This window comes from Carica papaya, chromosome 9, assembly GCF_054855325.1.
Source record: "Carica papaya isolate Zhongbai chromosome 9, ASM5485532v1, whole genome shotgun sequence".
NCBI classification, from domain to species: domain Eukaryota; kingdom Viridiplantae; phylum Streptophyta; class Magnoliopsida; order Brassicales; family Caricaceae; genus Carica; species Carica papaya.
In genome coordinates this window covers 29,661,137-29,686,192 of record NC_142317.1, presented here as the reverse complement: position 1 = coordinate 29,686,192, position 25,056 = coordinate 29,661,137, and the positions used below count along the sequence as shown (strand labels likewise).

The following is a 25,056-nucleotide window of genomic DNA, read 5'->3' as shown; positions in this document are numbered from 1 at the left end:
AATACAATTAAATTAGAATTAATTAAAAATAATTAAAATTAAATAAAATTAAAATAATTAAAAATCAGCAAGATTCACATTTTACGATAAATAATATGCAGAGTAAATTAAATGAGTTCAATGCAGTATAAAGCCCCGAATAAATTGGATTTTCCAAATTAATTAAGCACAGCGATGGGCGGGTTGTTACAACATGCACTACCTGGGCACTGCACGTTACCCCCTTAGGTGCCATGCGCCGCCTTCAGGCGACGAGCCGCCGCTGGCTTGGGTGACGTACTACCATCATTTGGATGATGTGTCATTGTCATTTGGGCAGTGTGCCTCTAATTTCTGTGTCGCCATCATGTCGCATCATCCATCTCTCAGTCACATCTGTCGGTCATCATATCTCATCATTTCACCTTGACTTTCTCACTCTTCACCAAATTTTGCCACTTGGTGCAAATCTAACGGTCTCCATTTTCTATAAATTGGGACCCCCACTTCACCACTTCCACTTCATTCTTCTATCCACCGAAGGGTTTTAGAGAAAGAGAGAGAGTGATCTAGAGAGAGGAGAGGAAATGAAGAAAAAAAGGTGTAAGAAACACCAAGGTTTCGGTAAGAAATTTAATATTTACTTTTAAACATCCTAAGGAGTATTTCTAGATTAAATTAATGAAGTTTTAAATTAAATGGTTGCATGCTTAATCTTATATGCTTAAACAAAATGATTCTTGTTAATGCATGTTTTTATGAATGTATGTAAATTGATCAATTTCATGTTTAATTAAAATGATTAAATGCTTGGGATAAGTGTTGATGCATGATACATTATACAATGGTGAAGTAATAAAACAAGAAATGATGTATAAGCATGAGAAATATGTATTGGTATCAGCATGCATGATTCATAAAATGTTTTGTTAGGTTTTTTATCTTTCAAGAGTTTCTATTTCTCCCCCCCATCTAGTCTGAAAAGACTTGAGAGGACCACTCCCTGTGGATGACGATATACCCTCTAACAAGAGTGGTTACGTGATATAATTGTAGGGGTCACCTTTGGTGAAGTATGGCCGTGGCAATAGTTTACATGTAGGACCACTGTGATTGGCACGATCGTGCTCATAGATCGTGTCATAGTTTGACAAGCTATAAATGTGTTGTTGGTTTAGCAAGCAATAGATTATAGTTATAACATGAATTTAAATGGTCATTCCACATGGATAGTCAGAAATCCATATAGCCCTTAGTCGATGGAAGTTGGAATAACTTCGTGTGAAGAATAGAAATGAAATAAAGTGTATGTCATGATTTATTTGATTTTCTCTATTTTCAGTATGATTGATTGATTGGCATGACATGATTATGACATGATTTTTTTTAATAAAATAAATTATTTTTATAATTGATAAAGAACCCCTGACCTGACTCCTGATGGTAAGTAATGATGGTACTCTTAATCACCCTTGATATCTTATGATATTATCTAAATATTATTTTATTTTTTGAGTATATAGAATTCACCCCTCTCCATGCCCCTCCAGATGAAGAAGATAATGAAGAACCGATCGTTGATCTACCTCTTGAAGCCTTTAAGGATCCCATGGATCCATGAACCGTTATGAGTGCATAGTTGTCCTGCACTCTGATGAGTCCATCTTTTCTAAAGGCTTGTAATTAATTTTCTTTCTGCCTTAGTGTTGTATGGAACTCTATTATTATTTTGTAAAGGATTTATAATTATTTATTCCGCTACATACATTTTATCTCTTTGCACTCGTAATTTGTTTTTGTATCTGACACCCTCATGCTTTAATTAGAATATGGGATGTCACAGCATACGTTGTGTGAATTATAGGAGTTGATTCGTTCCTCCCCATACCCTCTTGTTTCAGTATGTGTGCTCCGGATACACCATAAAAGAAGAGGGGCACAATTTATGACAGGTGGTATCAGAGCACGGTTCTAGGATATATCCCTTAAATATGAGGCTTCGGGTTACATGGAACCTAGAATAGTGTCGTAGAACTTAGAATGAGTGTAGTAAAATGTCATAAGAACTCTCTCCTAACCTTAAAATGTTTAGATGAATGAAACAGTAATTCTAAGGAGAGAGCCTACATACAAGGTCGAAAAGATAGGACTAAATAGAATCTTGAAGGACTAAAAAATATAGTGAAAGACTTAGGCGAGATATTTTAGAAACGCATGACTATTTAAGGATATAAGCAATAATGAATCTGTGGATGAGTGTTTTGTGTAGTGAGGAGGAGTCCTATATGATCGAACCTTGAGATAAATGAGTTGCCTCACCAGATAGATTACTATGGGAGACAAGTATATGCCTTTATGGTTAGAGTTGGAACAAAACATGATATAATGGGAGAAAAAAAAATTAAGAGTACACATCCTAGTGATATTATTAAGGTCAAAATTATTATGTTTTGAATGAATGAACATCTAAAATTCTTATATTGTGAAGAATAATGCATGTGTCTTTGAGGATATAAGCTATTATGTTTATCAAAGACAAAGCTCTAGCTATTAGGAAAGAATGTTTTTAACACCTTCCTAAGGACTATTTCAGCTGTAGAAGTGTATAGTGCAACTGTAAGGATTGCCCTTCAATTCAAGTAAGGAATAAGTCAAGAACCCAAGAGGAGATATATTATCACTCATTTAAGGATTATAAGCAAACCATATTCCTATAATTATTTTCCTAATAAAGTGAAATGACACCTTTGAACCTTCGAGATAAGAATAGACAAGTATTATTGGAAAACATGACCAAACTTGTTAAGCACTAACCCAACAAGAAAGAAGAGTATATCAATTAAGAATTGAGTTAAACAAGATGGCACCTTTAAAACCAATAGAGAATTTTTTTATAAATCCTCCTCAGGAATATGGAAACATGCATGGATAGTAAGAAGATAATTGTTAAGTGTACTTGCCTGCCATGGAAATATATGGAATTAGAAGACTTTTTGGAACTTCTTCTAAAAATGTTTGTGAAATAAAGGATACAATAAGAGGAAAGGATCCAAACAACCCAAAGTCATAAGGAAATGACCTATAATGAACAAGACCATGACAAACTAGAGTAAAGTAAGGTATGGCTTCACTTAAGAGCCAAGCAAAGATGATGAATGGAACATCTAGTCTCCACTAGAGCAAGACTAAAGAATGGCCTAAAGGCAAAGCAAAACCCTAGTGGAAGTCCTTAAAGTATTAAATAACTCTACAAAAAGAGAATTTCTTAAATTTACCAAGGAACAAAAAAAGTAGAAAATCTTTTACCCAATAAGCCTTTATCATTATGATAAGGCCATGAGGAAGAAAAATCCCTTGAGGACAACAACCAATAGTAAGACAACTATTAGGACCTATTTTCCATTTTTAAGTTAAAGCAAATGATCAGACATTACTCTGGATATTACCTAAATTAAACTTGTATGTTTCTTAGATTTCCTGAGTGGATACAAGCAGGTGAACAAGGTAATATAGGGGAGATCACCCTAGAAACTAAACATTTACTAGTCATGCCCTCTAAGAGTGATCATTTGAAGTCTTTGGGAGTTCATAATACTTAACCTTGGAGAGAGAATCAATTGTCGAGTGTAACTTATCTTACCAAGATCTTTGGTGGACTCCACTATCAAAGATCCTAATAAGTTCCGATAATAAGGAATTCCATACTTAAAGACCTTAGAAGAACTTGATCAATGTTTGAGATTTTGGGAGTCACCCCTATTAGATAAACTTGATGTTAATAGTATACTGTGTTACCAAGTGTAGATAAATTCCTTAATCCACCTTTATATTTTTGGAAGTCAGAAAAGAGATGCCCCATTTTGGAAGTATATAGAAGCGTTATAAAACTATAAGCCCGAGAATAAGGTTCTAGAAGAAATCAAAGAGCCATGATGAAATCGTAACAGAATTGGATGGAGAGAATAGACCTTGAAAAGTTGAGGATCTATACGACTTAACTAAAAAGAGTAAGTTGCATGCATATTAACTCATTGAGAAAGGAAAAAGGTCTTCATTCGGGAGAATATTGAACGATTTTCCACAAGATTAATTTTTGGGAGTCAAAAAACATAGACAATTGATTTTTTTGTGCTTAATTATTTTAAGAGTATACAAACATGAATATGATGGTGAGATCATGTAGAAGAAATTAAGAGCCGTAAAGTCTAATATATCATTATGAAGAGTATCGTACTTGATTATCTAAAGGTTAAAGACTGTGTGAGCACTTAATCAATTATCGAGTTATTATTTAGAGACCACCTGGACATCACTGCATTTGGAAGTGTGTTCTTAATGATTGCACTTTTATTTTGGGAGTTAGAAAATAATTAACCAACTTGGGAGTATTTATGAAAACCAGAGAATATAAGAATGAGATTGGACTTTCAAAAGAAGAAAAGGAGTTATGATTCCATTACTAAGAGATAAATGATTGTTATCCTTTAGGTGAATAAAGAATTGCAATAGAATCATCATAAGCTACTTACAATAGAGATATTCATTTTACAAGTAATTGGGGAAATAAGAATTTCAAGTCTTAGCGAAGAACTAGATGAGATACATTTTTAGAGATAAAGTGATAGGCCAGAGTCAGAAACCAATTAATTTTTCGGTAAAGATTTTCTTTTTAGGTGAGAATAAACCATAGTTGAACAACAAATTTTTGACCCCCCATTCATTAAACTTGTAGCCTTTAAATACAAAAACTACTACCTACTATTTCCTACTTCTAAGGAAACTAAAACAAAATGGGATAGTGGTAGATAATGAGGATAATGAGAAATAAAAGTGATGATGGGAGACAAGGGATATAGGATACACTGTTGACTAATTCCACAATTATTCTAAACACACTTTTCCTTAAACTAAACACATGTTTTCCTTAAGTTGGTTGGCATTGAGATCTTCAAAACTTAACATTACTCCTCCATTGTTCAAGAACCTTGTCCTCAAGGTTCAGACAACCAACTTATGGCATCTTCTTCGGCCATCTTCCTCGATGCTTTGAATTTTCTTTAGTTCATCCAGAACTTCATCCAGAACTTTATCCAAGGATGTGTCTAATTTTTGGACCATGCTGCTACATTTAATTGCCCCTCTACATCCATAGTTCATAAAAAAATTAAAAGAAATGCCACATTGCCACATCATCACCACTTGAGAACACTTGTCAAAGGCCATCCACTCGCCACTCTTCAAGAGTATTATTTATGGTTCCTTGCAGCCTCTTATAGCTTTTTTTCACAGCACAACTCTTTGTCTCAAGTCTTTGTGCAACACAGTGCTCAATCTTCCAAAGTGATCTACCTACCTTCCTTCTCATACATTTTTTTCCAGTGCTCTCCCTCAGCTTCCTTCCCTCCCTTCCCGGGCTTTTTTGTTCTTTATTGCGGAGAAGGTCAGCCTTTTGTTAAAACTCTCCCCTAAAGAATTCTCAATTGTCAAGACAACACATTCCACAAGCCACCACTCGATACCTTCAAAAGCAGTGTCAAATTGCTTGTAAAGAACATCTTCACAATTGGGATACGCCTTCTTTGCAGATGATTCACCATACGTGTAAGTAACACAAAGAGGAGACCCATTAGACATTACTTTGGATATTATGTAAGTCACACTTTGCATGAATGATTTTAGCTCATTACGATATAGTTGTATCTGGCCAGGCTAGCGCAGTGTGTTACTGCTAGAACCTACGCAGTTTAATAGTAAGGTGTTTGTTAGTTGCTCGAGGGTGTCTTCAATCTAGCAGAACTTATTGGCAAATCTCACCTCTATCTAGCTTAGGCTATCTTGCAATCTGCCCATGCTGACTTCCAGATTTTCAATTCTTTTTTTGTTAATAGACATTGCTCTAATACCAATTGTTAGGTCCCGGTCAGAGCTAAAGGAAATGGTAAGGTTTTTCTACTTTTGGTGAGAAAAATACTAGAAGATTTTATTGATTCTCAGCTACCTTTTATTCCCAAATTATAGTCTTTAAATACATAAAATTGTAGTAATGTTCTTCCTAATTCTATGGAACAGATAAGGATGAAATTCAAAAGAAAATGCTAAATGAAAAATAAAGATCTACAGGAGTGGGAGGTTGAGGCTGTGTGGACCGATTTTCCAACGCTCCTTTCTTTTGTTGTGCTGCTGTTTGTGATCGGGTCTTCAACACCCCATGATTTTCCTTGCTGCAGATATTTCGTGGCCTATCATCACTCCTTGCCAGAAGAAAAACCTTTTCCTCAAGATTCAAGTTGATGAATTGGTCTTGCAATTCTTCTAATACCCATGCTTCTTGGTTTTCCATTTATCTAGGTGCCTCGTGCTCGGTGTCTTTTTCTTCTATGTTGCCTTCGAAAAGCAATAGTTGGGATTGGTGACATCTGTGGCCGATTGAAAATTTTTCACCAAAGTTAAAGCACAGACCTTGTGCTCATTGGTGTTGCGTTTCCTCCTAGGATAACCGATTAGGAGCGGTAACTGTCACTGCCAGGGCTCGCAGAGGCTGATCGGATAGAGAGGATGCCTACTTGTTAGGTTGAGTTTACCTCGCACAGTTCAGCCTACTTTGACGCTCCAATTTCTCCTCTCGCATGCAGTCCAGACCGATGGTTTCTTTCAAAGTCTTGGGCCTAAACATACAAATCCCGTCCATGAGTTCAAGCTCGAGCCCACTAATGAAGGCCCTAATTAGCAATTTTTGGGTCCACCCATGGACCTGGTTTCCCAAGCGCTCAAACTCCCTTTGGTAATAACGTAATGGGCCAATTTGCTTGATGCGGGACAAGGCTTTGTCGAAGTCTTTATATTCTTTTGGCCTAAACCTGGCCCATAATTCTTCTTCAAATATGGCCCAACTTATCTCGCAACCCTCTTCACGGAAGGTCTTGCTCAGCCACTGCCACCAACAGTTGGCTTCTCCTTCAAGGTGGAAGGAGGCTAGGGCGACTTGATGCTACAGAGCCATTGTTTAGAAGTCAAAAAATTGGTTGGCAGGATTGAGCCATTCAGTGGGATCTCCACTGATGAAAGATGGGAACTCTAGTTGGATCACTTTGGAGTAGAATGGTGACCTTTCTTTGTCTCTGCCGAGTCTATCATCCTGGACCATTCGCATTTGAATCTGGCAGCTCAGCTAGTTGTTGCTGAAGCATTTTTGTAGGGGTATGACCACTTATGTCAACCGTTGGAGAGTCTCCTCGATCATGCGGAGCTTGTTGGTCGTGCCAAATTCCATTTGGCTAACATGATCTTGTAGAGCACTTATGCCAGTTTCGAGATTCTCAACGCATTCTTTATTGGAGGCCATTTAGATAATCTAGCTCTGATACCAACAGATAAGTCCCAGCTAGAATTCAATTAATTTTTTGATAAAGATTTTCTCTTTGGGTGAGAATAAACCACACTTGAACAATAATTTTTGGGCCCCCCATTCATTAAACTTGCAGCCTTTAAATACAAAAACTACTACCTGCTACTTCCTACTTCTAAGGCAACTAAAATAAAATGGGATAGTGGTAGATAATGGGGATAATGGGGAATAAAGCTGATGATGGAAAACAAGGGGTATAGGATACACTGTTGACTAATTCCAACATTATTCTAAACACATTTTTCCTTAAACACATGTTTTCCTTAAGTTGGTTGGCATTGAGATCTTCAAAACTTAAAATAAGGTCTTAAGTTGTTATTGAATAAGTCAATGCAGTGGCACCATATAAACCACATGGGAGACCGTATAGATACCATCTATTAGAAGGTCAAGGACTCACACCCATCGTGACCCTAATTGGTCGAATTTGGAGGATCAAATTTCTTTTTAAGGATGGAGGATGTAACAGCCCAAATTTTTTTGATCTAATTTCTTGTGCAATTAGGTGTGTTTATGTATAAAGGGAGATATATTAAGGTTAAGAATCAAGTTTCAAGTCAAACAAAGTAAAGACAAAAATATTCAGATAACTAGAATCCTTAAGAAGAGTTTTTCCCTCAATAGGGAAAACTAAGTTTTTTATACTCGAGAACACTTTTTGAGGTTAGAATTACATTTTCAAATTCAAGAAAAAGCTTTAGGAATGTGAGAAAACAATCAGGTGAAGAATTGATAGAGAAATCCCTCAAGTGAGGGAGAAAATCCCTCGAGAAGCCCAAATTGGACGTTTTAGCTTGATCTAGATCCCGAGATCAAAATACACAGGATTGGAGGCTCAAATTTGGCTGGGTACTAGCCAAGACATCAAGGAATAATTTTATTGGAAAATAAAACTATTAATAGAAGAAATTTTGGGAGAAATAAGGCCAAACCAAAGAGGCATGCACATGGAGGACAATTTTGACCTTTTGAGCTTGTTTGGGCCGTAAGTGGGCCAAATGGACTTGGATGAATCCCAAATGAAAACTAAGTGGTAGATGCCTACTTTATAGTATGTTAAGCACATGTTTTCCCAAAAATATTAAAAGTGAGCAAGTTATGGAGTTTTGTAGTAAGGATTTAGGCATGGGCTAACTTTGAGTGAGGTTTGGACTTTTTAGGCCTTAGGTGAACCTTAAATTTACCAAATATGGTCGTTTAAAGCCTTAATTTGGTCAATAAGTAGCTAAAATCATGAATAGAAATTTAAACTAAAATGGCCCAAAAATCATTAAGAATCGAGAGCATTATGGCTTTTTGAAGTGAAGATATGTGCATGGAGTGCGATTTTAGGCCTGATGGTTTAGGTGGGCCTAAGGTAGCCCAAAACCATTTGAATGGAGCCAAAATTTGGTATAGAAGCTCTTGAAAGGTGGATAAGACATGGGAGGAGGTTGGATAAGTTTAGAATTATATAGAATTACTTAAAGGCTAAAGAAAGGAAGAGATAAGGATAAAGATGCAGCTTGATGAGGTTTAAGTGGCCAATCTATGTTTGCCACCTCTCCCATGCCTATCAACTTGCATGGACATCCCTCCCATATAATTAGGGGTGGGGGAAGAGGGGAAAGGCATTCTAAAGTTGAGAAAAAGTAAGAGTGGTGATTTAATATCCTAGAGTCCAACTTTTACATTCAGAGGAGAGTCTCAAAGGAAGCAGAAGACCCATGGGATTCTTGGCACTCGTTGACATGCTGCTTATGAGGACACAAAGTCCTATTCCCATGCAAATAAGTAGTCCTACCCACAGGAGGAAACCCACGAGATATTGGGTCGAGCTGCAGCAAGTTTGCCTTTATGAAGTACAGAAGTTGCTTCAAGCCCAAACCCTATCCAAGATCCATAAGAGATACCCAACTCAAGAGAACAAGACCCAAAGACCAAAGGTTCATGGGCCTTATCCAAGAGGTGTAGCCCAAATAGGCTTATCTGAGCTCAATTTTCACTAAACAGAGAAACTTAAGCCCAAGCTCGGTCCTAGAAGATTAAGGAATAGATGGGTTGCAACCCAAGAAACCGCTCAAGAGCTGACCCAAAGGGGTTGGTGCTTGAGGAATCCGATGGTGAAGAGGAATAAGTGATCTCCATGTTTAAATAGAAAGAAGATTCTAGAATCCAAAGTGAAGAACAAGCCAGGAATAATCCTAACCCTGTAAAGAGCCAGAATCGAGGCAAAGGAGGAGAAGCCATTGGGGAATCAACTACCAACAAGGAGAATAGTCTCATAGTTCCTCCATCATTCCTAATCCAAAAAGAAGATGCTTTCTCCATGGAATACAACTTACTAGAGTTCTAGAAGAGAAAGGAAACTCAAGAAAGGAGGTCAATTACAACGAGGAAACCACATCTGCAGAAGAAAAGACCATTAAACCAAAGGAGTTTTATGCTTTTAATTTAATTGTTGTTTTCTTTTTCTTATTCAGATTAGGATTAGATTAATTAATTTATTAAGTTCTTAGATTCTACTCTTAGTAGAATAAAGCAATAAAAGCATATATAAAGGCTTTAGTTATAGCTATGTAATCACAACTTTAAGAAAATTAATAAAGTTTAAGCTTTAGCTTTTCTTTAAAATTAGCTTCACTAATTTTGTGAGTGTCTTCAAGTTCTTCAAAGTTAGGGAGCTTTCTGAATTCTTACAAGAGTCGAGAAGTTGGGATTGACTTATTGGGCAAGTCTATGGCTTCTTTCTTTTCCTCATTTTAAGTCTTGATTATCTTGTTTTTGTATTACATCTTTGGTGGGTGTGGAAGCAAATAAATTCTCTATGCTATTAAAGTTATCTGATTACATGTGGAATGAGTTTCTGGTTATATTACGGTCCTTCCAAGTTCCTCCCACGTCATCTGGTATTAGAGGCTAACTCCTAGAGAGCCTTTTTGTTAATTTGCTTTAGCATTTTTGTTTTTGTATAGATTAGCAGTAATTCATCCTATTACTAATTGTTGTTTGCATGCCATTTGAACACATACCATTCATCCCATTCAAGTGATTGCTGTTTATCCTTTAGTAAAAAAATTAATTAAATATATTAAAGAAACCCAAAAATATCCCGATTACATTGGCAATTTGTTTGCATTCAAAACAAAATAAAAGAAGATTAACTGCCTGTCAATGTGAGGAAAAACTTTGATTCATAAATGGAAGAAAAATCATACCGGGTTTGTGCAAAAACTTTTTTTCATTCTGTCACATAAGCAAAGGGAAGACTGACTCACACCTGTGAGCAAAAACCATTTGCTTCATGTTTACCTTTCCAGTATTGTAATTGCACTACATCGTTATTCATTCTAAACTTGTCCTTCTTGAAAACAAACCACCATTTAATCTTTGATATACTTCGTGACAACACATGCAAACCCAGTTTAAGTGGACTCGATTCTGGAGCTCAGTTTAATAGAAAAAGCTATAGTTACAGAGGTTGTGAGGTAAACATGAGTGAAGGTGAGGGAGAGAATTTATTTGCTTTAATTAACCTTTTCTTACAAATACTTCATCATGTCTCAAGTGATTGAAGGAACTCCCTGTTGGAGTAATGTGCTCGTTATCCAAAAAACTCTTAACTTATATGGTAAAGGTGAGGATGACGAGCAAAGGGAGAACATATTCCACACCTGCTACCTAATCAACAACAAGGTGTGTAGTATGATCATCAATAGAGGAAGCTGTGCCAATGTCGAAAGCACCTTGCTTGTGGAGAGATTGCCGTTGACATGCATAGACCACCCTAATCCATAATGGCTCTAGTGGTTGAATGAGTGTGGGAAAGTAAAGGTCACTAAACAAGTTATGGTGTCTTTTGCCATTGGCAAGTAACGGACACAATATAATGTGATGTTATGTCAATGCATGCTAGCCATATGATCTTCAAGAAACCATGTTAATTTGACAGGCAACTATAACACCGTAGGTATACTAACCATTACTCATTGCAGAAGGATGGCCTGACTCATGTTCTTATGCCTCTGTCACCCCAAGAGGTATACGAGGATCAAATCAAAGTCCAGAAAGCTTTTAATATATATTCTAAGGGAGGGAACGAAAAGAGGAGAGAGACAATGGAGAGCTTTATGGAAAGAGAGGGAGTTTAGGCGAGCACTTTGTGAAAGGAAAAGCCTAATCATCCTAAGGTACAGGTAGGTTTATTTGAGTACAGCTAACCTGGACCCATGCCTACCTAGTAATATTGTGTCTCTTTTATAGGAGTTCAAAGATGTCCTATAGGAGGAAATATCGGATAACCTTCCACCCATTCAGGGAATCGAACACCAAATTGACTTCGTCCCCGGAGCCACAATTCCTAACCAACCCGCATATGAAAGTAATCCTGAGGAAACAAAGGAACTTCAACTATAAGTGGAGTAATTATTAGAGAAAGGACATTTTTAGGGAGAGCCTAAGTCCTTGTGCTATTCTCGTGCCATTCGTACCCAAAAAAGATTACTCTTAAAAGATGTATGTTGATTGTTGAGTCATCAATAAGATAATAGTGAAGTATAGGAACCTTATTCCTAGGCTAGATGATATATTAGATGAGTTAAGTAGAGTTACCATCTTTACCAAAATAGATCTTAAAAGCAAGTATCACCATATTAGGATAAATATTAGGGACGAGTGGAAAACGACCTTTAAAATAAATTATGGCTTATTCAAGTGGTTAGTAATGCTATTTGTACTTTCCAATGCCACTAGTACCTTCATGAGGCTTATGAATCATGTTCTAAAACTATTCCTTAGTAAGTTTATGGTCGTCTACTTCGATGATATATCAATCTATAGTGAAAGCTTGGAGGATCACCTGCAGCATATCCACTCTATCCTTGAGGTTCTTAGGAAAGAATAGTTGTACACCAATGCTAAGGAGTGTTTTATAGTGATAAATTGATCTTTCTAGGGTTTTTGGTAAGTGCACAAGGCATTGAGGTAGATGAAGAGAAGGTTAAGGCCATCAGGGAATGGCCCACACCAACTAATGCTAACGAAATAAGAAGTTTCCATGGGTTGGCTAGCTTCTACCAAATATTTTTAAGAATTTAAGTACTACAGCCATACCTCTAAATGAACTAATAAAAAAATATGTAAAGTTTGTTTGGTCAGAGAAGTAGGATATTTCTTTTACCTTGCTACCTACTGAGTTCGTGATTTATACCGATCACGAATCTTTAAAACATTTGAAGGGATAAGGAAAACTCAACCGTCAAGATGGTAAATGTGTAGAATTTATAGAGTTGTTCCCTTACATGATTAAATATAAATAAGCAAAAAATAAAATTTTCACTGATGCCTTATCTCAGTGATATGCTTTAGTCACTACCCTAAGCTTAAAGTTCTTACGTTTTGAGCACATCAATGAGATGTATGAAAATGATAAAGATTTTGCCACTATTTATCATGCGTGTGAATATTACACATTTCAAAAACACCATAGATATATTGGCTTCCTTCTTAAAGATAGTAATCTTTTCGTCCCAAATTGCTAAGTTAGGGAGTTACTAGTGCACGAAGCGCATAGTGGAGGGCTCATGGGACATTTTGGGGTAGCCAGAACTCTAGATATCTTATAAGATCACTTTTACTAGCTTAATATGAAAAGGGATGTTGAGCACATATGTAGTCAATACATAACTTGTCAACAGGCCAAGTATAAGGTTTTACCTCATTGCCTTTATACACCTTTACATGTACCTACAACACCCTAGATAGATATTTTTATTGATTTCATGTTAGAATTTCCTAGGACCAAGAGGGCTAATGATATCATCTTCATTATAGTGGACCAATTTAGTAAAATGACACGCTTCATTGCTTGCCACAAGAGTGATGATGCCAACAATGTAATGAACTTATTCTTCAAAGATGTTGTGTGACTTCATGCTAGCCCCTTCGCTCGTCGTAGGAGACATGTGCGCCTACAGGCTACCTACAGCGCACCGACCGGAGCACTGGCACCTGAGGTAGTGTGTTGCCATTGCCTTGGGAAGTGCACCACTGCCACTGGTGGAGGAGGCCCTTCTCTGTCATTTTTCGTGCCGAGTATCTTTTTCTCCTCTCTCTTTACCAGATTTTGCCACTTTGTGCAAATCCAACAATTTTGAAATTTTATAAATTGCCCTCCCCTTCCCTTCCTCTCCAAACTTCCATTCTTCTATTTTTTAAAAGTTTAGAGAGAGAGAAAAATGGTAGTCTAGTGAGAGAAGAAGAGAAAGAAATGAGAACGGTGAGGGAGAAAACATTAACATTTTAGTAAAAAATTTAATATTTCATTCGACATCTTAAAGAGTATTATTAGATAAGCCAATTTAATATGATTGTGATTTTCTCCATTTTATATGCCTCTATATTCATATGAGTCGAATTATTCTTGTTTTCAAGCATGCTATGTGAATTACAGACACTTGATGAATTTACATGTAATTGGTAAAAGTAAAAAGTGTAAAATAAAAGAGAAAGAGAAAAGTGGAATGAAACCTGTATGGTCCGAAATGTATCTGTATTAACATGTATATTGCATCAAGTATCTCGTTAGGCTTTTTATCTCTGAGGGATATTTGTTCCCCTTGCCTCTTAGGGTATCTATTTCCCCCTCCCCTATTTGGTCTAGAAAGACGTAAGAGGACCATTCCCAGTGGATGACGGTGTACCCTCTGATGAGACTAGTGTCGCACTATCTGTAGGGGTCACACGTGGCTAAATAATGTCGTGACTATAGATATCTGTTAGGGCCACTATGGCTGATACGACCGTGGTCATAGATCGTACCATGGTTTTGCCAATCAGAAATGAGCCTGAGCAAATTATCATATCTATATCTGATTTGGTCATTCCACTTGGGTAGTTGAAAATTTGTATCTGCCCTCAGAGATGGAAGTTGTAATGACTTCAAGAAGCATGACACAAAAATATGAGCATTTCATGATTTATTTGATTTTCTCTATTATCTGACATGATGTATGTTTGATTGTCTATATTAACGTATTGTTTCTTAACAAACAAATAGTTTTCATAATGTGAGATAGGTAAGCGAAGAAGTTAAATGGTAAGATAAAATAACTAACTTTTGAAATCTTACGTTGTTAATTTAATATTGTTTTCCTTATTGAGCATATGGAACTCACTCTCTCCATGCCCTCGCCAGATGAGGAAGAAATTGAGGAACATAGGCTGACCTACCCTTGGAAGTTTATAAGGATTCCATTGATCAACAAGTCTGAGTGCATGATTGTTCTCGCACTCTGAGGAATCCAATAGCATAGTGAAAAAGTGGCTCTTATATTTTGTTTTGCATTTTGCAGCTACTTCTGGCCTCAGTATATATATGTATGAACTCATATGTATTTGTAAGGGATTTGTAATAATTTTGTTCCGCTGCATAAATTTTATCATGCATTCGTTATTCTGAATCTGTATCTGACATCCATTTGCCTTAATTAGCACTTAGGATGTCACAATGCACCTGCACATAGGTATGACCTAACACATGCACACTTGTGCATGTGTAAACCCGCACAGCCACTTGGCCTCACATGCCCGAGGGGCTTATTCGCCCACCAGACAAACACACTTGCGCATCCTGCGCACGCTATATATGCGGCACCTGCACGCGGACAGTAGCTGAGAGCATTGAAGAGTCCGATTTGGACTCCCATTATCCTTCCTACTTCAAACTTATTTCCCTTATCCTCTTTCCACTCAAATTTAAATTATTTTCAAGCATAAAATAAGAGAAGAGCTACTGCCATGAAGAAGAATTCTACTTTAGAAAATAAGTAATTTTTTTCAAAAAAATCTATTTGTTTCCTTTGAGTTTAGAATTAAGATTTTAATTATTTAATTGATTTTTTAAATTCCTAGTAGAATTAATGTTTAAGAGTTCAAATAGGAATATGTAATCCTACTATGAGTCAGATAAGTAAATAAAAGCCTATATAAAGGCTTTAGTTTTAGCTATGTAATCACAACTTCAAAAAAGTTAATAAAGTTTATTAGAGCATTTTAAGTTTTTTAAAGCTAGGGAGCTTTCTAAAGTCTTGCAAGAGCCAAAAGGTTGTGATCAACTTATCGAGTAAGTTCGTGGCATCTTTCTTTTCCTCGCTTTAAGTCCCGATTATGTTATTTTTGCATTACTTATTGGGTAGGTGTAGAAACAAGTAGGGAGGGTGATTTAGGCTGTTAAAGCTATTTGATCATATATGGAGCAAGTTTCTGGGAATATTATGGACCTACCAAATCCCTCCTATGTCATACAGTATCAAAGTTAAACTCTTAGGGAGCCTCTACATTAAACTGCCTTACATTCTCGTTTTCGTATAGATTAGTAGTAACTCATCTTATTGCAAATCACTGTTTGCATCCCACTTGAACACATATTATCCATCCCATTCAAGTGATTTTTGTTTATCCTTTAGTAAAAAAAAAAGAAAATTAATCACTTACATTCAAAAATAAAAACCCAAAATATCACAATTGCACACTATAACGCAGTTATATCCAAAAAAAACAAAAGAAGATTAACCACCTATCAATGTGACAAAAACCTTTGATTCATCAAAGGAAGAGTAATCATACATGGCGTGTGCGAAAACTTTTATTCATTTTGTCGTATAAGTAAAGGAAGAAAACCATTTGCTTCACATTTACTTTTCTAGTATTGCAACTACATTTCACCATTATTCATTCTAAACCTAACCCTCTTAAAATAAAACCACCACTGAACCTTTGATATACCTTGTGACAACACGTGCATACCGGTTTAAGTGGACTTGATTCTAAAGCTCAGCTTGATAGAAAAAGTTCTGATGCAAACAAGGCTAAAAACACTCAAGATATTCAAAAAGCATCAAAAGGTGACTTGGAGCAAATTTCAAATGACGTAAACATAAATAGAGTTCCAAACCTGGAAAGTTTTAGCGGATTAGTAACAAGATCAAAGGCAAAGAAGCTTAAAGAGTTACTCCAAGTTTTCACTCAAAAACATGTGGATGATGGGCTGACCAACTGTGGAAAGTTCAAATATGAGCTTTTTGGACAGCCTAAATTCTTAACTTCAATTGGGTTTAAATGATTTGGGATAATTTGGGCTTGTTTTAGTCTTATTGGTAGTGGGTGAATAATCCTTGTGTATGGGCTGGATTAGTTGAGTTGTTTTAAATATTTTTGATTGTTTTATTTTAGTTTGAGTTAATTAAGCCCATATAGTCAAGTGTAACTCATTTTGGGTCTTAGTGTTATTACAAGAATGAGCCCATAACTATATAGTGTCAGAAATAATTAGTGGTGTTTGTTAAAAAGATTGGAGTTACAAGGAGTTATATAAACAATTACATGACTATAATTAGCCTAATTATTGTTGGAGTTACAATTGTAATTATCACATAATTAGCATAGTTATTGTGGGAGTTACAATTGTTGTTATTGTATTGTAACTTATCATTAATTTCTTTGGCTATAAATACCAAAGGAACTCTTCTTTGTGGACATCAAGAGTTGTAATCAAATATTTTAGAATTGAGTTGAGAGTGTTTTGGCTTTCTTTTCACTTTATGCATAAGGTGTTGATTTGGAATACAATTATTATCACTTGTATTTCAATTTTGATTTCCTAGTTCAATTGTTCTTGGTGCTTGTTTGGATTGGGTTCAAGGGATATCATTTATCTTTCTTGGGTTCTATTTAATTTCTACCATTTGGGTGATTGAACAAATTTGATTCATTTTTACTTGTGATCTAAATTCTGTTCTAGACCGATTGAAGAGTTTTAAGGTTCAAACAAGGGTTTTGGGGTTCCGCATCACTAAGGTTCAAGCAAGGGTCTTGGGGTTCCGCATCAAGCTCTAGTGAGAGAGATTATAAGGTGAACACGAGTGAAGGTGAGGGAGAGAGTTTATTTACTTTCACTTACTTCATCATGTCTCGATCGATTGAAGGAACTCTCAGTTGGAGTAATGCCTTCGTTATATGAAGAACTCTTAACTTACACATTAAGGGCGAGGATCACGAGCAAAGGAAGAGCATATTCCACACTCGCTGCCTAATCAACAACAAGGTGTATGGCATGATCATCGATGGAGGAAGCTATGATAATGTGGCAAACACCTTGCTTGTGGAGGGATTAGAGTTGATGTGCATAGACCACCCCAATCCATACTGGCTCGAGTGGTTGAATGAGTGTGGCAAAGTAAAAGTCACCAAAACAATTATGGTGACCTTTACTATTGGCAACTACATGGACATAATATACTGTAATGTTGTGCCAATGCATGCTAGCCATGTGATCCTCAGGAGAGCATGGAAATTTGACAGATAAGGATAACACAGCAGGCATACCAACCACTTCTGATTGCAAAAAGACGGCTTAACTCATATTCTTATGCCTCTATCACCCTGAGAGGTACATGAAGATCAGACCAAATTTAAGAAAGCTTTTTATATATGTATTTCGAGAGAGGGAAGAGAAAGGGGAGAGAGATAAATGAAAGCCTTTACGGGAAATAAAGGGAGTTGAGGCAAGCAATCTATGAAAGGAAAAACCTAGTCGTCTTTAGATATAGGAAGGCTTATTTGAATAAAGCTGATCTCCACCCAACCTTGCCTAACATTATTGTGTCTCTTTTACAAGAGTTCGAGGATGTCCTACCGAAGGAAATCCTGGATGACTTTTAACCCATGGAAGAAATCGAACACCAAATTGACTTCATTCTTAGAGCCACAATTCTTAACTATTGTACTTACCAAAGTAATCCAAAGGAAATAAATAAGCTCCAACAGCGACTGGAGGAATTGTTAGAGAATAGACACATTAAAGAGAGCCTCAATCTTTTTGTTGTTCTCGTGCTTTTGGTACCCAAAAAATGATGGCTCCTAGATGATGTATATTTATTGACGAGTCGTCAATAAGATAATAGTGAAGTACAGACACCCTATTCTCAAGCTAAATGATATATTAGATGAGTTAAGTAGAGCTACCATCTTCACCAAAATAGATCTTAAGAGCAGGTATCACCAAATTAACATGAATCCCTTGGATGAGTGGAAAATGACCTTTAAAACAAAGTATGGCCTATACGAGTTGTTAGTAATACCATTTGGACATTCTAATGCTCCTAATACCTTAATGAGGCTTATGAACCATGTCCAAAGACTGTGCATTGGTAGGCTTATGGCCCTCTACTTTGATGATCTCCTGGTCTACAGTAAAAGTTTGGAGGATCACCTACGGTATATCCAATCTGTCCTTGAGGTTCTTAGGAAAGAATGACTATATACCAATGCTAAGAAGTGCACCTTTTTTAGTGATAAGTTGATCTTTATAGGGTTTGTGGTAAGCGCACAAGGCATTGAGGTAGATGAGGAAAAGGTGAAAGCCATCAAGGAATGGCCCACGCCAACTAATGCCAGCAAAATAAGAAGTTTCAATAGGTTGGCTAGAATTTACCAAAGGTTTGTTAAGGATTTTCATTCTATAGTTGCATCTCTAAATGAACTAGTAAAAAAAGATGTAAAGTTTGTTTGGAGAGCTAAGCAGGAAACTACTTTTACCTTGGTCAATAAAAAGTTATGTTTGGAACTTGTTTTTAGCTTTCTAAATTTTAATAAGACTTTTGAGCTCGAGTGTGATGCCTTAAGAGTAGGCATAGGAGCGATCATGATGCAGGAAGGATGCCCAATAGTTTATTTCAATGAAAAGCTAAACAGTGCACCCCTGAACTATTCAACCTATGATAAAGAGTTATACACCTTTGTAAGATCACTGGAAGTTTGGCAACACTATTAACTACTAACAGAGTTCGCGATTCATACCAATCACGAATCTCTACAACATTTGAAGGGACTATGAAAATTCAACTGTCGACATGGTTAATGGATTAAATTTATAGAGTTGTTCCCTTACATGATTAAGTATAAACAAGGAAAAAAGTAACGTTATCGCTAATGCCTCATCTTGGCGGTATGCTTTGGTCACTACCCTAAGCTCAAAGTTCTTAGGTTTTGAGCACATCAGGGAGATGTATGAAAATGATAAAGATTTTGCCGTTGTTTATCATGCATGTGAACATTATGCATTTTAGAAATACCATAAATATAATGGATTCCTTCTTAAGGATAGTAATCTATGCATCCCAAATTGTTAAGTTAGGGAGTTACTAATGCAAAAAGTGCATAGTGGAGGGCTCGTGTGATATTTTGGGGTAGACAAAACTCTAGATATCTTATAAGAGCACTTTTACTAGCCTAATATGAAAAGGGATGTTGAGTGCATATGTAGTTAATGCATAATTTGTCAACAAGCAAAGTTTAGGGTTTTACCTCATGGCCTTTATACAACTTTATATGTACCTAGGGCACCCTAGATAGACAATTTTATTGATTTTGTATTAACCTAAGACCGAGAGGGCTAATAATATCAATCTTCGCTATAGTGGATCAATTTAGAAAAAATGGCACACTTCATTGCATGCCATAAGATTGATGATGCCACCAATGTCGTGAACTTATTCTTCAAGGATGTCATGACTTCATGGCTTACCTAAGACCATAGTAAGCAGTAGGGATGTTAAGTTCCTTAGCCACTTTCGACAAGGGAAAGTTAGCTACGAAATTGTTGTTTTCCATAACAAGTCATCCCAAAACCGATGGGCAAATTGAGATGGTCAACAAAACCTTAGGATCCCTATTAAAGGTAGTGATTGGTCAAAATTTAAAAATGTGGGAAGATTGTCTATGTGACATCCTCAATGTTGATCATAGCATAAAGTGTTAGATACCGATACAAAATATGAGTACATTTAAATAGAATATATGCAATGGAAATTTCTACAATACAAAATCCCTGACAAAATACATGAGTTCCTAATTATATATACAACTGAAGCCAGAAGTAGTGACAAAATACAAAATACAAAAAAAAGCCCCTTCCTTCAATATGTAAATGGATTCATCAGAGGGCAGAACAAGACATGCACTCGTCAACAATCATGGATCCATGGGATCTAAGCAAGTTTGAAGAGCTAACTTGGCATACAACTCATTGCAAACTTCATCATTGACGCTATCTTGGAGGGCCCAACATAAAAAGGGTTGAATTCAATGAAACTTAGTAAGGAATACAGTATTAAATTGACATAACTAAGAAATCTTATAAAATTAAAAGTGTCTATGAAAATACCTTTTGTCGTTTACCATTTACAACGATCCATAGGAGTAGGGTTGATGTAAGAAAACATTTATTTAAAAATATCATGATCATCAAAACAACATAATAATACAGATAACTCACAAAGAGAGAAAATCAAACAAATTAGAATAATCATTATTATTAAGTCTTTTACCATACTTCGCGCAAAGCCCATTACAACTTTTTATCTATTGGCTAATACGAACTCCCAATTACTACTGTGGTGACACTAGTGGCAATTTACAACTTGCTCCACCACAATAGATTTGCAGCTCACTATACCATAGCTAGTTTGTGGCTTGCCACACAATAACTGATTTGCGGCTCACCACACCATAACTGATTTGCGGCTTGCCACACCATAGCACGACCTATGACTACGGTCGTGCCAACTGTGGTCCTAAAGACTATGACCACGATTGTACTTCACCACAGTGGTCCTAAGATCTCCTGTGTGCTTTCGCACTGTCATCCACAGGCAGTGATCATCTCACGTCTTTCCAAACAGGGTGGGTACAACAGAGGTAGATAAAAAAGTCTAATGGATTAATTAATGTTTCACATATATATTCATGTTTTTCATGCCATGTCAACAATTTCGTGTGATCCCTTTTCGTATCAATTACATTTCAATTTCATTCATGAAATAAATAACTAAGCTTTTACACAATCATGTATAATTAAAATAATGTTATAATTAATAACTCATCACACCCTCAAAATCATGCCACAAATCATACAATAAAATTAATATTCACTTTAATATTTTTCTAGAAATGCCTGTTAGAATGTGCAATAAAATATTGAATCCCTTATTGATTACTAACGACTCTTTGCAAGATAGTCCCCTTTTCTTCTCTTTTTCCTTCTTTCTCTCTCTAACTTTCTCTCTCTAAAATTTTGGTCTTGAGAGTGAAAATGGACGAGGAAGAATGGGTAGAGAAGGCACATTATTTATAGAAAAGAAAAACCTTCAAATTTGTGACAAGTGTCCCAAATTTGTGAGGAGAGAGAAAATAATGACATCATTAGTGTCAACCAGCCAAGGAGGAGACATGACTCCCAAGGTGGCGGCAATGGCACATGGGGCTTGAGGCACTAAGAGCTGTCCAAGTTTATCGCGCATGATAGGCCTAGGCTGCTGCATGCGGAGGCTAATCTGCGTACCTGGACAGGACGAGGTCTTTGCGCGCACAATCTGTTCTGTTCTGTGTGGTCACGTCACGCAGGCGCGCATGGAGCTGTGCGCAGGATCCACTTGTGTAGGGCTAGCACTGAGCCGCGTGCCTGACATGTAGGATTCACATTCAGATTGGGCACGATAGGGGTGCCAAGCTTCCCTGGCATGCGTGCTAGATTTTTCCCGCAACATTTATCTTCCATTTTTTTTTTAAATCCTTAATAAATTAAAAGAAAATAATTTAATAATAAAATAATAAATTTTTTGATAAATTAAGGAAGAATTACAAAAATTTAAAATAAAACAAAATAATATTACACCATAGAAGTTTAATGGTCAAAAGTCCGAATAAAATAGAGTCTTAATACCACATGAAGCATAAAAGTGTAACGTCTCACATTGCTCCTGCCTTTAAAAATTTTGGTCCTCCAAAATTAGTTGAACAAGTGCAGAAACTTCTTTCGCATTTCATCTTCTAATTCCCACGTAGCCTCCTCCGGGGTGTGATGTTGCCACTGAACCTTCACCATCAAGATACTCTTGTAGTGCAGCACCTTGTCGATCCATACTAGTATTTCTGTTGGGTACTCCACGTACGCCAAGTTGGAGATGACAGGGGTTTCCTGAATTGGGACAATTTGATAAGGGTTAGGGTGATACCTTTTTAACATAGAGATGTGGAAGACATCATGCATACCAGCGAACTCTCATGGCAGAGCAAGGCAGTATGCCATAGGGCCAACATATCGAGGGCTCAACTTCCCTTTCTTCCCAAACCTCATCACTCCTTTAAAGGGAAAGACCTTGACAAATACTTGGTCATCAACAAAAAGCTCCAAAGGCCTCTTACAATTGTCATCGTAACTCTTCTGGTAACTTTGGGCAGTGAAGAGGTTCTTCCGGATAAGATCCACTTTGTCAATAGTCTTTTGGATAAAGTCCATCCCTGCATACTATATGTTCTCAATCTCATTTCACCAGGTAGGAAATCGACATGGCCTACCATAAAGAGCCTCAAACTGAGAAATACAGATGCTGGAGTGATAACTATTATTATAGGCAAACTCGTAGAGAGTTGGGTGCTTACTCCAATTACTTTCAAAAATCTAGAATATAGGCACGCAACATATCTTCTAGTTTGAATGGTACACTTTGACTACCCATCAGTTTGGAGGTGATAGGCAGTAGTGAAATGTAAATTGGTTCCTAGGGCCACCTGGAAACTATCCCAGAAGTAGGAAGTAAACCGGGGATCTCTATCTGACACAATAGAGGAGGGTACACCATGAAGTTGAACAATTTGGTCAACATACAAATAGACTAACTACAAAATATCAAAATACTAAGAATACAAAAGGGCCAATTCTATCATTATGCGATTGGACTCATCAGAGTGCAAGACAAGTCATGTGCTCAAGGGTTGTGGATCCACGGGATCCTCATATACTTCAAGGGGTAGGTTAGTGGTCGCTTCCTCATTATCTTCCTCATCTGGGTGGGGCATGGAAAGAGTGAGTTCTATATGCTCAGTAAGAAAAACAATATTTAAATAACATCGTAAGATTTTAAAGATGTATAATTATATAATAAATGCTTACAATCAGGTCACATCAGGGTCCTATCTTACTTCATGAAAATAATTTTATTTAAAGAAAATATTATATCATAGTCATAACAATCAAAATCAAACATCATACTTGACAATAGAGAAAATCAAATAAATCATGAAATGCTTAGATTTTCATGTCATGCTTCGCGAAGTCATTCCGACTTCCATCTCTAAGGACATATATGAATTTACACTACCCATGTGGAATGACCAGATCAGATACATATAACTGCAATTTGTTTAGGCACATTTCTGGAGTGCCAAACCTTGGTACGATCTATGACCATGACTATACCAACAACTGTGGTACTATCACATAGTCTATAGTCACGACAGTATTCAGCCAAAGGTGACCCCTAATAGATATTCATGTCATTGGTCTCGTCAGAGGATACGCTGTCATCCACAGGGAGTTGTCTTCTCATGTCTTTTTAGACCAGATGGGGGAAGGAGAAATTGATACCCTTCACAGATAAAAAGTCTAATGAAACACTTGATGTATTATGTTTGTCAATATAGATGCATATATTTTTTGAACCATTCAGGCTCATTCCTCTTCTATTTTCTTTTTTTTTTTAAATATTTTTCAGGTAAATATCATAAGATTTATTTTATTTATTTACATACAAATCATCAAGTGCCCATAAAATCACATAGCATGCTATAAATCAAGAACAAATCACTTTATTAGAACTACTAAACATGGAACATGCAAAACACAAAACACAGATTTCATAATTAATTTTTCTAGAAATACTTCTTAAGATATTCAAAGAAATACTAAATTCTTTACCAAAACCTTGAAGTGTTCCTACACTGTTCTTTTTCAGATCTATAGAAACTCCTTTACTTGAAATCACATGAGCAAGAAAGAAAACTCGATCTAACCAGAAAAAAAATTTGCTAAGTTTAACAAACAGTTGATTTTGACGGAGTGTTCCCAACACTTCTGACTGATGGACTGCATGTTCTTCGGGCTCTTGAAGTAAATTTGGATGTCATCAATTAATACGATGATTTACTGATCCAGTGCATGCTAGAAAGTCCTATTCATGAGATCCGTGAAGGCAGCAGGGGCATTAGTTAACCCGAACAACATCACCTTAAACTCGTACATCCCGTATTTAAACTAAAAAGTGGTCTTTAGAATATCTTCTTCTTTGACTCTCAACTGGTAGTATTCCAATCTAAGGATAATCTTAGAAAAGATTGTGGCTCCTTACAATTGGTTGAAAAGGTCATCAATTCGAGATAGGGGATACTTATTCTTTATTGTTACTCGGTTAAGTTCTCATAGTCTACGCATAGTCTAAGGGAGTCATCCTTCTTTTTAATAAATAACACTTGAGCACCCCAAGGGGAGTGACTTGGGTGAATAAACTTCTAGACAAGAAGCTCAAAAAGCTGATTCTCCAATTCTACGAATTCAACACGACTCATACGGTAGGTAGGTTTCAAAATTGATTGAGTTCCAGGAATCAGTTTGATAGAAAATTCTACCTCTCGCAGGGGAAGTAGGCTAAGTAATTCAACGAGAAAAACTTCTGGAAAGTTGCAAACAATAGGAATGGAGTACACAGCAGGATCAACATCGATATTCCTGTTTATTCAATTGTTAGAGAGAAAAAATATTTTTTTTTTTTTTTTTTTGGAGTTTGCAAGTTTACAACTTT

General features: G+C 36.5%; 1 protein-coding gene across 1 annotated transcript; it reads right to left on the bottom strand.

Annotated features, from left to right (window-relative positions):
* Positions 1–22,208: 22,208 nt before the first annotated feature.
* On the bottom strand, positions 22,209–22,718 carry LOC148240242 (uncharacterized). Its single transcript, XM_088212109.1, has 2 exons — positions 22,552–22,718; positions 22,209–22,434 (listed from the first exon to the last, which is right to left on the bottom strand). The coding sequence occupies exons 1-2, from the start codon at positions 22,716–22,718 to the stop codon at positions 22,209–22,211; spliced, it is 393 nt and encodes a 130-aa protein (XP_088068235.1).
* Between the last annotated feature and the right edge of the window lie 2,338 nt (positions 22,719–25,056).

Coding starts and splice junctions, on each gene's coding strand:
- LOC148240242 (XM_088212109.1), bottom strand. CDS start 22,718: ATGGACTTTATCCAAAAGACTATTGACAAAGTGGATCTTATCCGGAAG. Junction 22,435..22,551: donor CCCTTTAAAGGAGTGATGAG/GTTTGGGAAGAA, acceptor TATGTTAAAAAG/GTATCACCCTAACCCTTATC.